General features: G+C 41.7%; 1 protein-coding gene across 1 annotated transcript in view; it reads right to left on the reverse strand.

Moving 5' to 3' along the window:
- Positions 1-21,997, reverse strand: part of nfatc3a (nuclear factor of activated T cells 3a) — a 55,291-nt gene extending 33,294 nt beyond the window's left edge. Inside the window, exons 1-3 of the mRNA XM_047581651.1 lie at positions 21,433-21,997; positions 4,608-5,790; positions 402-564 (exon numbers count right to left, since the gene is read on the reverse strand). Coding sequence (XP_047437607.1) covers positions 402-564; positions 4,608-5,790; positions 21,433-21,523 — 1,437 coding nt within the window. The 5' untranslated portion in view covers positions 21,524-21,997. The remainder of the gene's footprint in view (positions 1-401; positions 565-4,607; positions 5,791-21,432) is intronic.
- Positions 21,998-22,360: the final 363 nt, after the last annotated feature.

A 22,360-nucleotide genomic window follows, 5' to 3' on the forward strand; every position in this document is an offset into this window, starting at 1 on the left:
CTGACAGGGCGCTGTGGGAGAGGATCCCTGTGACAATCTATGCATGCAAATATGTAAAATGAAACCCTAAATCTAATAGCTCATTCCTTTTGACGCACAGAGAGGGCAGTCCTGCAGTGTGCTGCTGTTTGATCTAAAATGTTAGGTTGTATCTACTCTCTTCTTGATTTATACCCTGTAAGCCTGCGAGGGTTGACACTGTAGCAAAACAATGAGAGTGGGATGAAGTATTCAGTGCATTAACAAACAAAATGTCATCCTGACTACGGGGGATGTCAATGTACTAATGTATGCCTTTCTGTCTTTCTGGTCAGGTACAACTACAGAATTGTGGAGGGTTGTAAAGTTGCCTGTAGCTGACCAGCAGTATGTGTCACAATCAAAACATCCATATTCATTACCTTCACGATTGGATGGCCACCAGACGCAGCTTTGACGGCTCCTCGGCTGCCCTCCGTCTCATAGTGCGCCCTGTGGTGGGCTTTGGGTTGCACTTCTATCTTCAGTTCATGCTGGCCAAACTGGCTCGGCAGTGGCCAATCTAGAGGAGGCAGAGAGGAAGTCCTGTGGAAGGAATACCACAAGCACGCACATACACACCCACACAGAGAGGCAGAGGATGTTAGAGGTCTGGTAAGAAAGTCCTAAACCGCACAATGCTGTGTATCATATTTTGTCAAAGATTCATTCAAAGAATGCTCTGGAAAGATCTGTGGTCTTCAGTACGCAGTAAATGTGAACAAACTCTTTTAAGACTGTGAGAGCAGAGAGGGTGTAAACAACACTGTAACGCTCATTCAAATCAGAATTCCCCTAAAAAAAAAAAAAAAAAACTACACTGGTAAATGTTTATTAATATTTTCCTTATTTGAAATCACACTGTAGAGATACACAACCAGTCCAAAGTTCAGACACGACTCCTCGTTGAGTTGAATGAGAGCGTGTGTCCAAACTTTTGACTGGTAGTGTATGTTAACCCTGTGACATCACAATGTAAGGTCAAGCAGGACAACCACTCAACCTCAACGTGGCTGACGACAGCAATGTGTCTGAAAACATTTAAAGGATGATAACGGGGGGTTTTCCCCTTGCATGGTCTAACAAGGTGTAATAGGAGCAAACTGGGGGTATACAATGCTGTGTGCTTGCCCCAAGAGACAGTGAATCACTGGACTACCCACATGCTTCAGTCCTGTTCTTAAACATAAGACTTGTAATAGGTCATGTTAAAACATAAAGTGTGAATCATTTCCTAAGGGGACTTTTTAATCTGACTCTTTAACCATTTGCTGTGTGGGTCAGTGAATGGGTGGCAGGACAGGAGTGTGTCAGACAGTTTTGTGTATGCGTGTATGCGTGTGTGACGTGTGTGTGTGTGTGTGTGTGTGCATACTGTACAAGACTAAATTCCATGTGCGGTGTAACACAGCGGCTACCGTTGTGTGTTTTTCCTCCCTGCCTCTTTTTTTTTTGTTATCTGTGTAGGCCACAATCATATTTGAACAGCTGCACTCAAAAATAAAACACTCAGTGGCCGTCTCCACAGAGAAACTGGGTCTCTCCATCTCAGTTCATTAGCTCAGTTTATTCCCAAAACAATTTGTTAACACTAGCAGCAAGAATTAGTGTCAACAATGCTGTGTATTGTTGTATTTCATCTTGTTGTTTCTTAGTTTTTCTTTGATTGGTTATGATTTATTTAAATAAATTTGAATACAATCCTTAAAAAAATACAAATTAAATTTACTTGGCTCACATAAAAGTCATTTTTAATTTAATATTTTTGCCATAGTTGAGATGCTGTATGTTAAACTTGACAAAGTACTTGTATTGTGGTACAAGCCACGACATAAACCTTTGACATGTCTTGATAGTGCAACAATGATTTATTCATGATCCAAGAGGCTTACTGTAGCGCAGCACAGGTTATGTGTGTGTCAATACAGGTTCTTTGTCTGGTAGCAGTTGCAATCTTTATTGTTTGTTTGTTTTCTTTCTTTGTTTTTGGTAGTACAGCAGTTCCCACAGTTATACCTTTGTTTCTGAATACTTATTGCTGTGCCTGTCAGGCACTGACTACTGTAGGCTCTTTGTGCACCCTGTTACACAGGGGGAATATGTATTTACACGGGGGCATATGTATTGTCATGTAGTTCAGAGTAGCATGGAAACGTACTCTGACAGCACGAATTAATCTTTAAGCTAAAGTTCGTAAAGTTGGCCAGCACGACTCCCTGGATTCTTCCCCTTCCAAGCGCCTGTCATATGCTGGCTGCAGGCCGACCGATCTGATCAGACTGAATTAAAGACATGTGCATTAGACTTTGAGCCATTTCACTTCATAAACTGCCATAAAGACTGAAACCAAACCAACAACAAGCCTGATTTGGAACAGGAAGGCAAGGGCGTAATTTTTAGCGCAGGTTTCGTAAAGCTCAATGAAGCCATGTGGTTATGAATTTAACTGAGCTGCATTGTATAGATTATCCTGCCTGCCGCTACAGGGATTAACTTGGCTTCCTGAAGACTTATGAGCTTGTGCACAGGCACCATTTGCAATAATTGCCATGAAATTAACATGCCACTTTTGGTTTCACTTGTTCTTAATTTTTTTGTGTTGCTACATGATTATTTCTTTTTTGTCTTTTTGTCAATAATCTGTCAGTGTCAATATAGTAATATGTCAAACTCACTACTTAATGATAAAGTTGTATTTTCATGTTAGAATTTCACAGACAGAAGTTGCCAGTATCAAGAACAAGATCTAACTCTGACACAGTGGAGAGGAGTAATAGCGGCATCCTAACCCATATGTTTTCCTCCTAGCACTCATGACATAACCATCAGGGAAGTGTGGTTTGCATGGCCGCTACGGTAACTGGAGCAGAGGAGGACAGAGGAAATATGAGCTTGTGACGGAGCAGGGCAGGAGCAGTGGACTATGTCCTGACATAGCATAACCTTTCTCAAATGTCTAAGCCAAATTGTAGGTGCTCCCAGTTCAATCATATCCCTTAAACTAGCCTCAGCTACAGACTCCATTGTACCACTGGCTTTCTATCCAACCACTGAGCCAAGTAATCTCACATTCACACAAGATGCATTAATGTGAGGTCAAACAACGACACTTTGTCAAATTGTTTAAATTTAGATTAAATTTACTCAAGAATGCAGGTTCTTTCTTGTTCTTTCTTAAGTCCATTTACAATTGGTCCTGGAAATCAGAACATCTTTACTGGCTGCCTCACGGTAAACCAATAAGCACACGTACAGCCTTCAACCAATAATATCATCAGCTACTTCTGCTGAAGTCATCAAATGAAACTGCATTTACAGCCCAAATGTTTTCCCATCCATTTTTTGACCTTTTACAGTCACGTTTTGCAGGCAAATTCAAACCCAATCTGTTTATTAATAGGAGCGGGGAGAATACCACATCTGACACCATTAACATGTGTGTCAATGCAGTCATTTCAGACTGTAAGACGGAAGCAAATTCTTTTGTCTGAACAACCCGCCAATTTATCACCCAACTCTCATCTGTAACTCAGTCCCACCTATTCCACCTGGGCCATCTGTTATAGCACCGTGAGCACACATGTGCCTGAAACTCAACTTCCTATTTTCAGTCCAATTTAAAAATAGAAATTCAGTTAAAACAATATATTTAACAAACTCCAACATAGGCATCTATTAGCTTAGGTAAGGATGGATATGGGATATAACTTGTGGAATAAATTTCAAACAAAGCCCACTTAATCCTAATGCAATACAGACAACATTCAGTTACTGCCTTTTAGCTGTGAGGAAAGTTCACTAACAAATATGATAAGTTCGAAGTGTGACTTCATAGAGCTGACCCTGTTATTGTCTGGACAACGTTAGGTCTGTGTGAGCAAGCGTTTGTGTTATGTCTATGCGTGTGTCGGTGTGTGTGCGGTGGCCCCCTTGCCATATGTGCCCCGTACTGATTTACGGTGCTAGGGGCCAGTGCACACAAACAAGGCCATGTCTTCATCTGTTGCACACATTGGAGAACAGACAAAAGACTCCTCCTATTCCTGTGTGTGGTTGTCTGTGTCTTTGAAGGATTTACCATGTGTTCGTGTCGCCGTGTTTCCTTTCACACATGAATAAACTTGTACCACTTCATGGTGCAAGTGAAAAAAAATCCTTAATCAGATTTATATTGCTGATACAAAGCTCAAAGTTCCCTCCTTTTCTGAACACTGATCTGCAGTTCCATTAACAGGCGTATGATTCATCTGACATGATATATGACAGAAATTTACTGCACTGCAATGTTTACACTTCACTCCTAGACCAAAAGGGTTTTTTAATCTTTATGACGGCTCACAACACTCATAAAGGCATTCATCACTGAGACCTATTATTTATCCTTGACCTATAAATTGTTTTTAAGATTGACAACGTAAGCTTTATTCCTATTAATAATTCACAGAAATACAGATATGGCAGTTATTGCCACACTACCTTGTCTTTTTGATATTAGTTGAACACCAATATAAAATTGCGTAAGTGAAGAGTGTTGCCGTCATCTTAAGCAAACAAAAACAACAACAACAAAAGTTTCTGTTCGTTTTTACCTGAATATAGGTGTATGACCAGGCTTCGGCTTATTCCACGAGAAGTGGGAGGGAACTGAGAGGAACTGTTCCACAGGCCCGTCCTTCTTCAGACCGTGCATGGTCTCATCTGAAGGAGAGTCTAGTTTAGGAGACATATTTCCTTGGTCGTCGAGCACCAGCTCCCCTTTCCCAGTCTGCATAGCTGTTCTGTCCTGCGATGTCTTCCTCGTCTTGGAGGGGATATCTGCCTCAGATGGGCAGCACTGAAAGGGCGACATGCCCACAGAGGGACTGCCAACCCAAGTGTCCTCCGTCACGCTGCCTCTAGGTGAAGGTCCCGGCGTAGGTGAGGGTGAGTGATGAGGAGACAATGAGCCGGGATAGCAGATGTCAGCGCTAGAGTGCCGCCTCTTCCCACAGGGCGACGTGGGACGCGAGGAAGGCCTGGAGGGGGGGCGCGGACTAAGCCAATTTTCATCAGTGACACTGGTGCGAGGGGAATGGCAGGGGGACTGTCTGGGAGACAGGCTGATGGAGTGGGAGTGGTGCACAAACGGAGGGTGGTGGTGCTGCCAGTGGGGCTGCTCCTCCAAAACGCCGCCACCGGTTTGAGGCGAGACGCAACCTGGGGAAGTAAGAGGGGAGCCCAGCGTGAACCGGGCAGCTGCTTCGTTCAGCTCTGAGTCAACATCATCATAGACATGTGAGAATGATTCACAAGAGGAAGCATCAGAGAACCAGCTCCTGGAGGAGAGGCTGCTGCATGGACTTGGGCTGAGCGAAGAGTCCCGGTACGAGTGGTCCAGCGGCAAATACAGGTGGTCTCTGGACAAGGGCCTGTCGCCGTGGTAGTCCCCATCAGGACCGTTGGCCCTTAGGTCGTCCTCACTGGCATCCATCTCCTGCTGGCAGCTTGGGGAGATGGAGGTGATCTGAATGCTGGGGCACTCAAAGGCCTTCGGTGCCTCCACAGGAACAGAGGGCAGTAAGGGGGATGTGCCATATTTGGAGTCGTGTGCCTCATAACTGGGGGGCTCAGATCCCAGTTTGTGCGACTGAAGGCGTGGTGAAGTGTTGATGACGTGGGAGTGTGACTGCATGCCATGACGAGGAAGGCCAATAGACTGGTGGTTGGTGACCATAGACTGGGACTGGCCCACATTTAGGATGTAGAACGATGTGTTGTCATCAGGCTCCAGATCTAGGAGAGGAAAATAAGGGAACTTTACAATAAAGCAACATGTGAAGATTTTCTGTCATCGCTGTTTTACCTTAATGGCCATAAGTACCCTGAAACAATGAATAAGTAAAAAAATAAAAGAAGGAGAGCTGTGCAGCTCCTCAAGCTGCATTTATGGGATCAGATATGTACTTAAGAGTGGAACTGTACATGTGATATTGTGTTCATGCAGATCTAGTCTTAACAACGGAAAATGACGATGAACAAGAAGCTTTGCGATGCTATTGGCTCAACATTCAGCACACTGACAAGCTAATACAAGATCCACAAACAAATAATGATTATGAAGATAAAGCGCCAGCATGAAAAAGCACCAAAGACACTGTAAAAAAAAAAAGCTATTTTATATTCCTCTTTGGGTTGTTGCATATTAATGTTCTGCCTGCCTCTGATGGCCTGTTAAACTGTCTGTTACATTTAAAAGACATAAGAAGATGTCATGTTGCACTACACCAGGGTTACACGCGAGCATTTGGCTGGCAAAATAACAATAATAAAATTATTTGTACGGTTATGCCCCGAGTTTGCACTTAAGCCCAGTTTCAGGAAATTAGAGGCCAGAGTGTTGCTGGGTAGCAGGCAGTCATACAGGCATTGTTCCAAGAGGGATAACCGATGAACAGCACTACTCAGGAAACAAATTCACACATCGGTGCGTGCTGTCGGCTGTCATCACAGCTAGCACCGGCAGGCTATTTATACCAAAGGTCATCCGGCAGAGTCAGAATGTACACACAATAACACACCCACACACAAACAAATAGACAAGAGTCCATTGTGTCCATTGACACTATTTGGTTAGAGTTTATTGATAAACTTGCACTGGATATGGTCTGCTGCTCCCTGTGGGAATACCCCACCCCACACACATACACACACACGCACACACACACACACTCTCAAGGTTTCACATGTGACATGTTAGTTACACATGGAGAGACATTGTCACATACGCATCCAAAAAACATCTGCAGTGCCACCACATGAGAATTTTCACTTGTGACAAGTTTAGAGAAACTTTAAAATCAAGTATGGACCAAGTATATTTTGACAGGACAAAAAAAAATGATTCTTTTTCACCCACTGCAAGTAACATGGAACATAAAACAGTATAATACTATAATAGTGACATTATGCTAGCCTTCCTGTCAGGTTTTAAGCAATGATGAACACAACTTCTGCTTTACTGTGAAAGCGAGAAGAATAAATAAAGAATAAACAGAGTGGCCTGTACGGGATGAGATTGTGAAATTCTTACACAACACTTATATATACACCCACATCCCTTACGTATGTACTCACCTGCCTAAAAACACAATTTAGCTGCATTTAAGACTGGATAAATACTTTTGGCAAAAAAAAACTTTGCCAAATGGTTAAACGCAAACAGAGTTCACAATTTGGCATCTGCTACATTTACTTTAAGTGATAAAATCCAAAAGAAGTTTGTGAAAATTTGGGAGGGGAGTGTGCATTTGTGTTTCTGTCTGCCATCTCTATCCAACAGCAACAACAGCGGCAGCAAGGTTTTTATTTATAGCTGCTCAGCTTCTCACTGGCTCTGCCTGCCTGTCACAAGACCCAGCAGTGGATCCTCTGACGAAAGCATCTGACTGACAGGGAGTGAGAGAAGGACAGCAGAGAGAGAGAGAGAGGGGAAGAAAAAGGAAGTTGTAACAATTACAAAAAAAAGTGTTTATCCTCTGATTCGATGATAATGTGAATTGTGAAATGGTACGAAGACAATGTAAAAAGAGAAGATGGCAGAAAAGAAAGATAAATACAGCTAAAGAGAGAAAATGTATGTGTGAAACAATAATACATAAAATAAATCCTTCTTAAAAGCGCTTTAATCAATATGTCAAGAACAGAGACAGATTTACATTAAAATTTACTGTTCTTTTTAAAATCCAAAGAAAAAAACTACGATTTCAGAAAAGGTAAGTAGGAGCATAAATATAAAATGCTTAATCATTGACCTGTTCTCTTTTAAGAGCATACGGTGTTGAAAACACGACGTCAGAGCCACGTCTTCCTCTTTCTACATGTGTGAGATAGGCAAAACCTCCGCAACAGGATTTGAGTTACTTAGAATGATTCACTAAACAAAAAAATAAAGAGACAGGTAGGAAGAGAGGCAGAAAGGAAGGAAATAAAACATCCTCTCCATATCACTGGGGAGATGTTGATGCTAAACACCATAAATTGCAAGGGTGGAGAGATATTAAGAGACATACTGTAAAAGAGGCAGGGCCGGGCGACTGTCTTAGTACATTTAGGTACGGTTTAAAAACCTTTAATAGTAAAGCAGACATTTCTTTTAGTATATAATAGACAAGTGGCAGCAGAAAATTGCAAGTTCTGAAGAGATGTCATTTTTATAGATAAAAAAATATATATATTTTACTCTATACACTACCAGTCAAAAGCTTGAACACACCTTTTTATTGAATTGAATGAATTGAATGAAAACATTAACAACACTAAGTAGCAGTCACGAAGATACATTTGTGAGATACATTGAAAAAATGAAATACTATTGTACTTGTGCATATGTTTAGCCACCACTATGCACGGTGAAGAGAGCAGGTAGGCAACCGGGACCCGCTGAGGGTCACAGAGGGGGCGACCATGTTACCCGGCCCACAGCCTTCTCCTTGCACCAAGATAAGATTAGCCTGCTACCGAAAACCCTCCGGTGTAAGGGAAGGGTGGGTGAGGGGAAACCCCCCTGTCAGAGCCAGACCGGTCACCTTAGGAGAGGAGGTCAGAGGAGAGGAGAGGAGAGGAGAGGAGAGGAGAGGAGAGGAGAGGAGAGGAGAGGAGAGGAGAGGAGAGGAGAATGTAGTACTGTTGTTTTATCAATGGCCTTGGTTGCAAAGTCTCTGCACTGTCCCTGTGTGTCCTGTGCGTCACACACTCCTCAAGTGTCCATACATCAGACAGCCAATCTGGTTAAATAAAGATCTCTAAGAGGCTTTGCTGTGCCTAATATAATAATAGCTCCACCTCACTGGGAGATATTTCAGTGAAGCATGGATTCGTGGATGTTTGCGACACAAAACCAAGACGGTTTTCTCACGGTAACTGCAGGGAACGGCCCGATGATGCACTGTCGAAGGTGGTATTCGCTTTGGCTCTTTGACACAAAGCTCAACAGGCCTCTGGCTGACCGTAACACTGCCTGGGGATTCTCACTTGGGGGATAATCCATAAAGAATCAGTCCCTCCCTCCACCTACTCTCACTGCACACAAAGTGTGTCAGGGTCCTGTGACCGGTAGTGACACACAGGCCCACATTCTGAGAAAGCCCAGTTTACTACAGAGGAAGGGAAGGATTTGCCTCTCCCGGAGAGGATGACAAGATCATTGCTGCTGCAGGTTCTTGCTGGTGCACCAGAGACCTTTCTGTCTACTTCTCTATGTCTGTATTTGTGCATGGCTATGGGTATAAAAGTGTGGGTGGTGTATGAATGTGTGTATGTTCCTGTGTGCGTGTGGTTGTACCTCTTTGCCTTCCTGTGTTTTTTGCACATACTGTATGAGTGTACCGTTGCATCAGTGTGTATGTACGTATGTATGTGTACGTGCACATGCCCAAACACATATTAGCGTCTTAGGTTACCAACAAGCCCCAACACCATGTGCTGCGGGAGCGGGAGGGTAACATAAGCCAGGGTTCCCTTTGTGGTGGACAAGCAGGTTGATTAGAGCAGGCTCTGCTTACATCCCATCTACAGAAGGCTTTGTGTTTAACCCAGTCTCCTCTTTCAGCTCTCCTCAAGAGCAGCTGATCGATAGACCAACACGCCACGTACTGAAAGCACCATGGGACCAATGTCAGATTTCTCAAGTAAATCATCAATGTGATACAGTAAGTGTGTTCAGAAAACAACTCCAAAAATGATCAGCGCTCATAAAACGTTTTCTGAAACGCTTCAAAACTTTAGACGTTATCCTTTGCATAGAAAAAAAATTCCAGCGCCAATATTTCAACTAAATTGGTGAAGAATATAAACATTAATTATTCTCCTCAATCATTTACAATAATAAGGTGATTTTTTTTAATGAAAAAGAAAACATTTTACCTTACACTTTACCAAATGAGATCATATAGGTATTTGCAGAGATTACCGGAAGAGCTCCCTTGAGCAAATTTAATTCCTTCCTCCTGGGTTTTCCAAGTACTCTGGCTGGCAGCGTGCCTGCATTTCTAAACACAGAGCCTGTGACGCACTTCCACACACGTATTGTAAGGGTTGGCCTACACCTGTGACTCCTGCGACTTGCCGAGTGGGTTTATGCCAGACCTAATGGTGATCCCTGAAATGTGTAGGTGGTTGCGCACACAAGTAAAATTCAGCGAGCAAAGGAGAAATCAAAGGCAAGATGTATCAAGAGCTATGAGGGACAAAGAACACATAGATCAGAAACCTGAGGTACGAGTCTCACTTTAATCTGGCGTTTGTAGAGCCATGTTATTGTGTTATCCTGTAATGTTATATTAAGGTTACATCAAAAAGTCCTTCGTTTGCCGTCAAAAAAGACTCAGTAGCCAGCAGAGGCTTAACAACGACAGCCTAAGCCAATGTTAACATATGCCGGCAGCTAAATTAAGCTCCTAATTAACAATCTCATGCAGAGATAACATTATGGGATAAACACAGAGCGCCAAGTAGCCATCTGAACTAAGTACCCACCAAGCACAAAGATCTGTCTCAAACACTTGACAAACCGTGTTTGTGGTAAATGACTTTAGTCGTCTATAGTAGCTCAAGTGCAGCTTAATACTTACCCATGTACACATGATGCTTAAACAATCAGCTTAAGGAGCATGTGCTATCAAAACGATTTACAGACTATATTAGAGCAAAACAGGAGCAGTAAAAGAAAACAAACTAACCAATATAAAATAAATACCAAAAAGAGACCAACGAAAACTGGCCGAGCCCTAAGACTGTCCAAAGAGGCTGCTAAATGAAAGCAGTATACTAGCAAAGCATAAACAGCAGCTTCACATGATGTGTTCAGAAACTGTACAGAACTCCCTATATCATCCTTTAGTATAATAATATATAATATTACTGAGCCTCTTTCTCTGAATACAGGTGAACAGACAACCCATGCAAATCTGTTTTCAAAGCTGAAAAACAGTCTACAATGCGGATACAGTACATACACAATGTGAGAAATATTTGAATAGTATATTCTCTAAGTTGCTGCATCTTATACCATAAATAGATCTTAAGAACATCAGCATTATGTCAAAAACGTGGTAAGAAGGTTTTAGGACAGGTCTTTGGTTATGGACCTGTTGCACACAAGCACCAGATTTTGCATGCATACTTCAAATTTTCCTAATAACCGTATTTTTAGTGCATGCAAACACAAAACTTATCAGACTGTATATGGATGTGGGTATGGATTGTGTTTAGTGGAGCAGGGGAGCTACAGTGCATTAGAAGATTGGCCTCGAAGGCGAACACAAGCGGCCCGATGGCCTGCAATAACCCAGAGCAGATAACATCAGAGGCTACTGCTAGCAGGGGTGACATTTAAACAATCTGTCAGAGCTGAGTGTGCATGTGCCTGAAAAAGTCAACCAGGGAGAGGGAGCCAGAGAGAGACAGAGAGAGAGCGAGGGAAAGGGACATAGAGGAGAAACAGAGCGTTCATCTGCCTATGTGTGGGAGAGACTAAGAGAAAGCAAGAGAGGTTTGAAGAGAAATACGTAGACAGAGGAGACATTTGGACACTTTGGATATTTAGTAAGACTGTAGCACGAGTGTGTCCACTGATTTGCTTCAACAAAATTCATACCAAATTATAGAGATTATTATTTTGATGTGCTATGTTCCTGGATTATCCTCAACTATTATCCCACTTCCTGTCCTTTGTTCGCTTTTCTTTTCCAGAGTAGATGATCAAACTATGATGAGTTAATGATAAGAAATACTGTGTCCTGAAATTAAGTGTCCTGGGGCGTTTGGGGAAGCCCTTCAACGGCCATGTCACACTTTATCGTGCTTGCAATCACACAAACTAGCAGGAAACAATCAAGGAGCAACCAGGAAGACTGTCATTTTCTTTCCAAAATGGAGGTAATCTTTACTTTGCGTCTTTTAGACAAAAAAATAAACCTAGACGTTTTTCACACACTACTCATTAATAAACATATTAATAGTAATAATTCTGTGGATATGATTTACTTCGATATCATGATATTAAAATGTTAGTAGTCATTTCTTCCCTAGGTGCCATCCTCATAACGATCAGACGAGGTTCATACTACTACAACCCCTACCACCTCCAACCACAATTGGTGTCCAATGGCCTTTCAGTCCATCTGTCAAAGTCCACATGGTCCACATTCCAGTTTTGACCCACGCTGTAGGGTCTTCTTAGCCCCATGAGGCCCTGTTGGAATGTGTACCATCACCCCGTCAAAAATGCAAATGGTGCATCACAACTTTGAAACGGAGTTCCTTAAGAGCATTCCCATTGTATTCAAATTCATTCTATAACTTATTATCATCGGTCACTCTTCACTGAAGAGCACAGCAACCGCCACTCTTCCTTGCGAACCAATTTTAGAATACATCACGCCTGATTATTAGACACACAACAAAGTGTTGCTGTATAAAGAAGAGGTGCCAATACCAAGCATTAGCCTGACTGAAATATGACTTTGAGGGACAGCCTAAAATAAAGTGGGATTCAAAGCGGCCTAATCCCTGTGTGGCAAGCCTCGCCTCATAGTAAACGAGGACCAGAGAAAGAAAGAAAAAAAATGAAACTCGATGCAGGAGTTCAACAGCTTTCTCTCTGGTGTAATGCAGCCTCTGACATGTTGATACAGCGCAGCCAGCGGTAGCTTCAGTTACACTAAATTTAAACTAGACAGATGCCACACATAGTTACTCATGCCTCGCCCCGGGAAACAAACGTCTCATTCATCACAGTCGGTGCTGGGACCCCCTCGATTCAGGAGGGTTAGGGGGCACCCACATGGTGGTTTTACTCCACATGTAGACCGTGTGCATGTCTGTCTGACCTTTGAACTCTCCCGTCTTTCACATTTTCGTAGAAATATCTGCACTTGCAGGTCCGTTAACTTCACTTTACTCACACATACAGAATACTATTTGAAACTAATATTTACAACATCTATTAAAAATCATCTAGCTGTGAAATGATTTGCATGTGAGTGTGTGTCCCTTTTCTACCTCTGACATCAGCCATGTTTTGTTGGGTCATTCTCACAACATCAAAAATGTATATATAGATATATATATGTATAAATAAAAAGACACCAGCAAATACTGTCAGAGATAAAGTAATTCTGGACATATTTTAGGTTCTTCTTTCAACAAATTTGTTCAAAAATAAGTTTTCAGTCAAAAATTGTATATCTTCTGTATTTAGTGTAAGTTCACTACTGTTTTATAATTTCTCCCAGACTTTGTTATGACACTACACCTTGTACTACAATAAAAGCTGAGTGAATGGCGCCCACCCCTCAACCTAAAAGTCTAGATGAACACATGCGCGCACAAAACACACCTGGCTCGGGTCTGGGAGTGCCGACACACTCACCTGGCGATGTGGCACACAGCATTCTTCCACTCCTCTCCTCGTTAAGATCACAAAGTGCTTGAGCTGTAAAAAGTTGAAGGCTCCAGACGTGCTGGGACGAGAGGGATTCTCCTGCTCTAAGTACGAACGAGTCACTAGAACCTGCCGCCTGCCCTCTGCCACTCTCTTTGGGAGCTCAAAATAGTCCACCATGAGAGCGATGTAATTTCAGTCTTTCAGTCTTTCCCACGACAAGGACTGAGGGGATCGTGCTCTTGGTTCACAGAAGCGGAGCACTGACAACAACACTGACAAGGGCAAAAAAGCTTTCTCCACTCGCTGCTGTCAGTTTGATGATTTAATCATGATAAAAATAAGCCTTTTGATGTATCCTCACATCAAAACACAACAAAGACGATCTCACAGATAACGAAAAGTGTCGAAGCCATTAAGAGAAACAAATCCAACCTGACTAGTCACTAAGTGGCTGTGGTGACTGTTGGCATCTGGAGATTTCATTAGCCAGAGATCAGTCTCTCTGATGTCACTGGTGGTCTCTTTCATATCCTGAGAAAGCAGTGAGAGGAAAGAAGTCTCAGTCGTCCTGGTGGCGGGTCTACGGTTCTCTGCGTTGCTATGGCGGCGACCGGCAAACCACGAAAAAAACTTCTTTCAGGATACGAGATACAAAAACACACCGGGAGAAGGTCAGTCACCGTGTAAAGAAAAGAGAAACAAAGAAAGGTGTACACAAGGTGAGCAGGTGAAGAGACATGCTGTTCATGTTCCCCTCGCCATCAGCTCCAGAGTGGTGTGGCCCTCTCTCCTTTCATTCCACCCTGCCATCTGAACCCCACATGGCATGTCTGGGCAGAGAGCCAGACCTCCGCATTGGATCTACAACTCTGCCACCCATAAAGGGCACTTCTTCCCCCTTCCTCAACACCCAATGAGGGCATTGAATTATCGTGACCTGTTTACCCAACACTCACCAGTACCTTTTTTCTAACATTCAGTCTCTTTACAGCAGACGACACTCTCCCACAAATAACACAAGTTGGAGAATATTTTAAGTCTTTGTGTTTATATACAGAGCAGAAATTTAGCGGCACATAAAAGAGATATGTTCTATAATTAGTTCATACAACCGGGCTAACCCCGGTCTGATACTATAGATGAAAGACAGTCTGGGGCCACTGTCTGTAGCGAGTGAAACCATCACACACAGGTCTCTAATACCGCCACTTTCAGTGACATTTGTTTCGCAATGACAGTTGGCTGTGAGCTACAAAGCGAAAAGATCTGACACAGTCAGACCCGCTTATGAAGAAAATTAGTCAAAACATGGCTTGTACACTTCATAACGCATGTTTTTTTCCCGCCTATGCAAATCCACAGCCGCCTGAGAGATGTGTTGTTTTTTTTTAATTATTATTATTTGTTTGTTTGTTTTTTTTTTGTTGTTCATTTGTTTTGGCTTTGTAAAGTAACGGATTCTAAATGAAATAAATAAAAAGTTCAATCATTGCAGAAAAACTGTTCCAGCAACTGAGTGAAATGGGACAACCATTGATTGTGACATTATATTGATATATATACGTATATATATATATGTATACACCGCAGCTTGTGAGGTATCTTAAGGAAGTCTCAAGTGATGTTTACAGTTGGATGCACTACAATTTATTTAAAAACAATGTAGGGCAAACACAATCAAATGCATTAAAAGAATTACGGTAATTTGTAATAATAAAATGCCCCGCGACCCTAGTGAGGGTAAGCGGTAGTGGAAGATGAGATGAGATGAGATTAGATGAGATGAAGTTCCAGTCAGATCTCAAATAATGGAAAACAATGTAGGAGGCATGGTATTTTTGTTTGTCCCGTGTACTAACTGAAGGAATGTATCAGTCTTCCCACTGGTCCTCACCAGCCTAAGGTTTCTGTTGCTGTTTTTAATGTCTTCACATGCTTCTTGAACGTCAGCATTTATTTTCTACATCTGTTTCCATTGCACTTTTTTTTTTTAATGTGAAAATTTCAAATGTGTTTTGAAAGGGGTGAATGTAAACAAACTGTGGAAACCTTTAGCAATTAGAAAGGGAACTAGGAAGGAAGCAATACACTTAAACAAAATCAGAAGTGACATTCAAAATACCTGTCACAGCAGGGTGTTAACTAACCACAAGGTTACTGATTCCATCCATGGTTGTTCTGTCCTTACGTTTCCTTAAACCCAAGTTGGTCCCATTTTCATCAATGACTGAATCAGAGGCTGTAACTGTAAAGGACATGTCCTCTGCCCCATGTCCCCGACTTTAAATGTGTTAAAACCATTTTGCACAAATTGTTTTCTTGTACGTGTCAAAAACCTGTTTGTGTGACTAGATTGCTTATAATCGTTGGTTGAGAGAGAATACCCACTGTGAAAAATCATCTGACTTAACTTGATTTCCAGTTTCTAAAGCATCTATCATTTTCTTTTTTTAGCTTACAATATTGTTGCATAACGGCAGTGCTTGGTAGAGGGTGCAGCCTAGTATGAGTTTTAGGTTTTGACACTTTAACCATTTCAAACCATTTGTTGCTACATGAGATTTAAATGAAGGGGTTTCATTTAAGAGAAAAGCTTCAGGCTTCTTAATGGAGTCACACATGAATGCATGCCTCAATATTGGTATTTATGTTTCAGAGTAAAAAAAAACAGTACTTTCCTATGATAAACAGCCCTTAAATTTGTCTCTTAATGAACTGTGATAATAACCTTTACACAGAGTTTACATCATCAGTGCAATAAAAACATGCACAACAAAGCCTGAAAGACAAAGAGAAATGAAGCGTCTGATGTGGCTTGGTAAGAATAGGATTGGTTGGTGCATCTCAAAATGTCAATCTACCACTCTGGCACGTTAACAAGACAATATGTCATCTAATAATTTGGTCTGATCCCCTGTTACAGTAGAAAGTGAAGAGCCTGATGAAGAGATTTAGTTGATTTAAATCAGTAAGCTCCAGCAAACTTAGGTGCAGCACGAAACCTGAGCCAAATGAACAGGAAGCTGCCAAATACAATGCTCGTAACTGTAAGCGCAACACAATCATCACAAGTGAAAACGATAATAACAGAAGTTCTTGGTCACAACATCTTTGGTTGCGCCCCCCATCAAAGAGCCGTTGCTCTTTGTTCAGGCTGCATTTGTAAAAGAAACTGTTCATAATTGCTTGACTGGGTAAATAAAGGTATGTTTTACACAGACACAACGCTTGTGAGTCTAATATGAATTATTATAAACACACTAAAACAACAGCTGTGTGCATGTAGAGTAACTGCTAACTTTGCTAGTCAAACTTAGACAACTCTTGTAAACTTCTCTACAGGTTGAGGCAGCAGTCGTCCCTTTCCTGCAGCAGCTTTAGTTGCAGGCGGTGAATCCACATCAGCACAGGACAGGATGACGGATATCGGCGTTCATGTCAGCAATATTATTTATTTTACATTTGTTTCTAGAGAGATATCCCTGAGAATATACTAAGACTGCGGCTGGACACATTTTTACTACTCATATTTTATTCCCATCCTTCCATTAATCTATTATTATTATGAAAAAAAAAATAGAATAGAAGGAGTGCTAGTTTTTGTGGATAAGCAAAAAAGAAAACTTCAAGGTGCTCTTTGGTATAGGGGTGATCAACTACGAAGAAGGTAACCAAGGCACAAGAGATGCCTTGGTTACCTTCTTAGTTTGTTTAGAGGAAGATGAGAAAACCTGCACTGCCTCATCGTTCCACCCTCTACGTCCTTCAGAAATGTAGGGAAACCCCAGGTTTTTAAATTTCCTTTTATAGGAGTGAGTAGTATGCACAATTGAAAAAGTGAAAAAAACATTGCCCGTGTATCACACATTGCAGATGTATTGCAGATGCTGAATGTATCATGCAAGACTAATGCTGAGCAGAACATCGCATGCTTACAAAAATAAAAATAAGCAACAAATCTACCAACATCATGTGTGGAGCTGCAGAGATAGGAAATGGTGGGAGGGAGGGCGGGGGTGACATATGATGGTGGTACGACCAACCAGGAGTCAAACCAGAGACTCAGCAGTCAGGGGCATTTTAAGGCATGTGGCACATGCTCTAACCTTTCGTTAATCAGGTCAGGTGATTTTTTTTCTTCATTTATTTAGGACTTAACCTCGCTTTCTAGTCCAGCGGCAGGGGGTAATTGTACTGAATCGGGGGAAAACCCTTACAGTAAGTCTGCCCGTTGCTGCTGAATACAACGGTGGAATATTCACCTCAAAGAGGCAACTGTTTCCTGAGCGACAAGAAAACACAGAGAGACAGGAGACACGCATACAAGCAAACGCAGAGCAGAGCAAAAAAAAGACAGATGGAGGTGTGTGCTATAATGTACCACAACATTACACAGATGTTTTAATCACGTTATATATGCAAAGAGAAAGATGGCATGCCAACAGCTGGGCTGAGAGAAAGGTGTACAGGAAGCTAAACATTCACTACTCAGCTCCAGTGACGTGACCCTGTCATAAACATGATGTTATCTTCTAAAAAAAATATGTTTATGTTAATTTTTGGATTGGTATAACCTCTCCTTTTCTCAACACTTAAATTAAGTGAGAAGACTTAACTGCAGGGATACTGAAATGGCAGTAGTCTTAAAGTGGTTCAAACAACAAGTAACAACAATGAGAAACTCAGACAAGTATGAACCACAACATTCACACTCGAGGTTCTCTTCCCTTCGCTGTTACATGAACAAGCCCTGACTTGAGCATTGCCTTCAGCGAAGGAGACTGACTCAGGAGAGTGCAACAACTCCCTGTAACAGTGGCTGAGTGATGCTGTAGTATTCTCCACTTATGAATTTGGCCAGCCCCCCCCCCTCCACCCCTTTGGGCCAAGTCACACAGTCCAGACCAGATTAAAACCACTTGCACAGTGGTTCTTTTATTCCTACACACTTTTTCCCTCGTCCCATCTCCAAATCAAAGTCCTTTTTTAATCAGAGGAAAATCTTATTTAAGATTCCACAAGCTAAAACCATCATGGAGTCACTTCTTTGCCCAAGATTCATGAGAAGGTGACAGCTGAAGATTTCACTCGTTCCGATGGTGGAAAGACGGAACAAATGAAACTAAACTTAGCATGGATGCCAAAGCAAAGACCAATGCATATATGGGTGATAAGTTTGCGACTTGTACTGTGTCGATTTAAGACCTCTTTTATTTTTAAATAAATTCATTTTTAAAATGGATTTTGCACAGCCACTTCAGCTTCTCAGTAAAAGTTTTCATTTTACCACACCACCTCAGTCTAGCATCCATCAGGGAAGTTTAACTGCAAATATTTTGCCCGGATTAGACTGCTTTGTAAGTACTTTTCATGTTTTATTAGCCCTTTCTAAGTTTTCTCAACCCTAACAAACGTACTCTTCTTGTCTTTTTTCATAGCTGGTGAATACTTGAAATCTCCTCTGTCATGCAGTTTCCTCAATCAACAACAAGTAAACATAAAAGTTAGTTATGACAGAAAACTACCGCATTTGGCTAAATATTATCCCGACATCCTACTGGTCCAACTGCTGTATGCCGTCAACATGATGAGAGACACTCACAAAATAACGCATTCATTATCTATACAGTTAACTATTACCGTCACGGTGTTTTCTTTTGACCAAAGCTAAAAGCAGCTGCAGAGTTGTTTCTTTCTCTTTGTCAAACACCAGACAACACTGGAAAACAACAAAGCTTAAATAAATCTGTCATATCTGTAATACAGCACTGCAACATGCTTATTGTACACTCGTTTCTTCCGTCACTACAGTGGCTCTACAGCGTTTACAAAATTGTCCAATGCCTTCTGCATAATTATAATAACACATTCCTTGTCGTTCTGTCTGAAATATGTTCAGATCGTGGATCTTCCAGTGGTCACAAAGTCACCACAACCAAGATTTCCACACAATCCCAAACATCAAACATGTGTCCTGACAAAAGATATTTTACAGCTTATCTAGTTCCTGATAATTAAGCTTTTACTGATAACTTCCTTTGTTTCTACTGTTATGCTAAAGACAAATACTGTATAATCATCTGCAATTAATTATTCATGAATAAACCATTGCATCAAATTTTTGCACATACAATTGTATGAAATGTGTCTTCTCACCACAGTATTTTAGTTCAGCCTGATAAAGATATAATAGGCACAAAGACCTTGGATTAGATTCAATCCCAGAGTGTGTCATTTAGCCTGGAAACATGGATCTACCAAGATTATTTTCATTTTTTGGCACCATCACAACAACATGTGATTGGTAGTCTGAACCTTTTGTTTAATTTGGCCCGAATGTAAAAACCACATCAAAAAGAGCGCAACATATCCTGATAACACACATTTGCAAGGTTTTTAACTAAATGCCTTTCAATAGTAAGAGTATAATAATTATTCATATTTTATTTACAGTATGCTCCAAACATTTGTGAAAGATATTTTTCAGCAGCCATATAACAAACCCAATCATTTTGATTGCAACACATTTCTACATTTCCAAGTGCTAGTGCTCATAGAAATATTAATCGGGAAAAATAACTTCTTAATCCAGTGACAAAGTTTAACAAACTTTAACAAACTTTAAATTGCTTGTATTATCTAGAGCTTAAGTCAAACAATTTTACTTCCAGAGGAATGTTTTGGATTCTCATTTGAGTCAAACAGCAAAACCTAAAAAGCAGCACAAATGGTATGAAAAGATAAATAGTTCAAACAAAGTTCTTCCTAGATCTGCTAGAACTGGTCCACGTACGGGGCACCTCTACCCCTGGCCTCTCTATTCTTTAAAATCTATACGTGAGGATAGAGTATGAATTCTTTGTGGTGACATCCAGAATGCAAATAAAATGTAAAAGTCTTAGGCACATTTGTGTTTTTGATATTTGAATATTAAATGATCTCCACTGTAAATTATAGGGCTTTTTATGCAGCTAATGTGAATTTATGTCTATCAGCTAAGACTAAAACCTGTTGTCCTTGGTAATACACACGACTCAAACGTAGCATAACATCTGCATTTAGAAATATCATTCATTCATTCATATCATTGGAGCCAAATGCATACATTGTGTATAATGTTCAATCATTGCACTACTCATATTTGCACTACTCATCACCAGGTCTGTGTTTTTTTAAATTATTTATTTTATGTATATATTAATTGCAATCTGTTTATTCTATGTTACTTATGTTTTAACTTTTCCACTCAGTCTTTTGTCGTTGTCTGCTCTGTGTGCCCTTAATTGTCCCCCATGGCAACAAATAAAGTTTTCTGAATCTAAATTAACGACTGATATTAAGACGTTTGACAATTAAATGAATATATTCAGCACGCTAAAAAATAACAACAAATATCTGCCGCAAACTTCACATGTGAGCTGTGTGGTTATTAAGTAAACAGAGGGCGAATATAAGTTTTGACAGCATTAGCATGTGCTTTGCAGAAACGAGGCAGAGTGACGTTCAAGGTGTCCCTTTCGTCAGCCATATACACTTCATCCACCATCTCCAACCAAATAAACCCTCGTGCACACCGTCCCGCCACAGTCAAAGGGGGGGCTGGGTCCCTTCACAGGCTGTGGACACAGTTAATGTCCCTTTATAAGTTGTACATGGCTCTGTTAAACTGACAAACGACAACAATGCGCTAAGTTAGCATGTGAAGCTAATGACAGCTGGCGGCGTGGACAGTAGCTTGTAAACAGCGGCAGGGACGATTTCATTTAAGCATCTCAATTTGTTTTTAACATTCGCGTGGGCTGCTTTTTCTTTTCCTGAAACATATTGAGTGCGGCTGAAAGTTGCCGGGCTAACTTCAAGCAGCAGCAGCAGCTGGAGACGAGTAACTCAGCGTGTCGCGCCCGAAGTTTACTACCACACACACCCAGTGTACATGTAAATATAAATACACCTATTAAATTGTGCCACTGGGCACGAAGAAAGGCGCTAACCTGCGGGGCCTAGCGGTTGCTGCTGCCCGTCCTCCCCGAAGATCAGTCTGAACTCCAGCTCCTCATTCCCGGGGCAGTTTGCAGTAGTCATCGGGTTTGACAGCTCGGGTTTTTACCCCGCCACTCGACCGTCGACCGCTGGAGCAAATTCACGTCTGTCCTCAAATGTCACAACATTTACCGACTGCCGCGACGACAAACTTCAACTTTTGCTCATATCATCCGCGAGCTCTCGGCCACGCACGCTCCCGAGCTCGTGCTTCCCCTCTCCCTCGCCTGACAAGTCCAAAACACGGTCGCTGCCGCCTCTTCCTCCGGCACTTGACGAGCGAAATTCTGGCTTCAACTTGAGAGAAAGTCGCCTGCCCCCTCCGCCTCTCCCGGTTTCACGGTTTCTCTGTGTCTCCCGACCCACCGTGGGCAACGGAGAAGTGTTTTTTCCCCGCGTTTAAAAACCGACGAACAGTTATTTTCGTCCCGTTCCCCGTATCTCTATCTCTCCTCCTCCGGTCCGACTCTCTCTCTCGCTCTCTCTCTCTCTCTCTCTCTCCGGAGCTCCTATCCCAACTTTTACTAACCCCGCGTGACAAGGCAGTTCCAGCGGTGACGTCAGCAGACACAACACAACACAGGCACACGCAGACACACACACATAAAACTTAGAGACACACGCAAACACGCACGGACACTACACGCACACGCACACAAACACACGCAGAGGCACGAACACACACAGCTACTCCGCCGTGGAGTTAATAAACGCTTATTAAAGTATTACTAGCTTAGCTGCCTCAAAAAATACCATTCTTCAAAAAGTGTTTTATGCTTTGGAATAAGTTATGTGTGCATCTTGAAATTAACACATGCAACATTTCAATGTTTGGCAGGAAAACTAAAATATAGTATTATTCCAAATAATTAGATCAAT

This window comes from Mugil cephalus, chromosome 3 (assembly GCF_022458985.1).
Source record: "Mugil cephalus isolate CIBA_MC_2020 chromosome 3, CIBA_Mcephalus_1.1, whole genome shotgun sequence".
NCBI classification, from domain to species: Eukaryota; Metazoa; Chordata; class Actinopteri; order Mugiliformes; family Mugilidae; genus Mugil; species Mugil cephalus.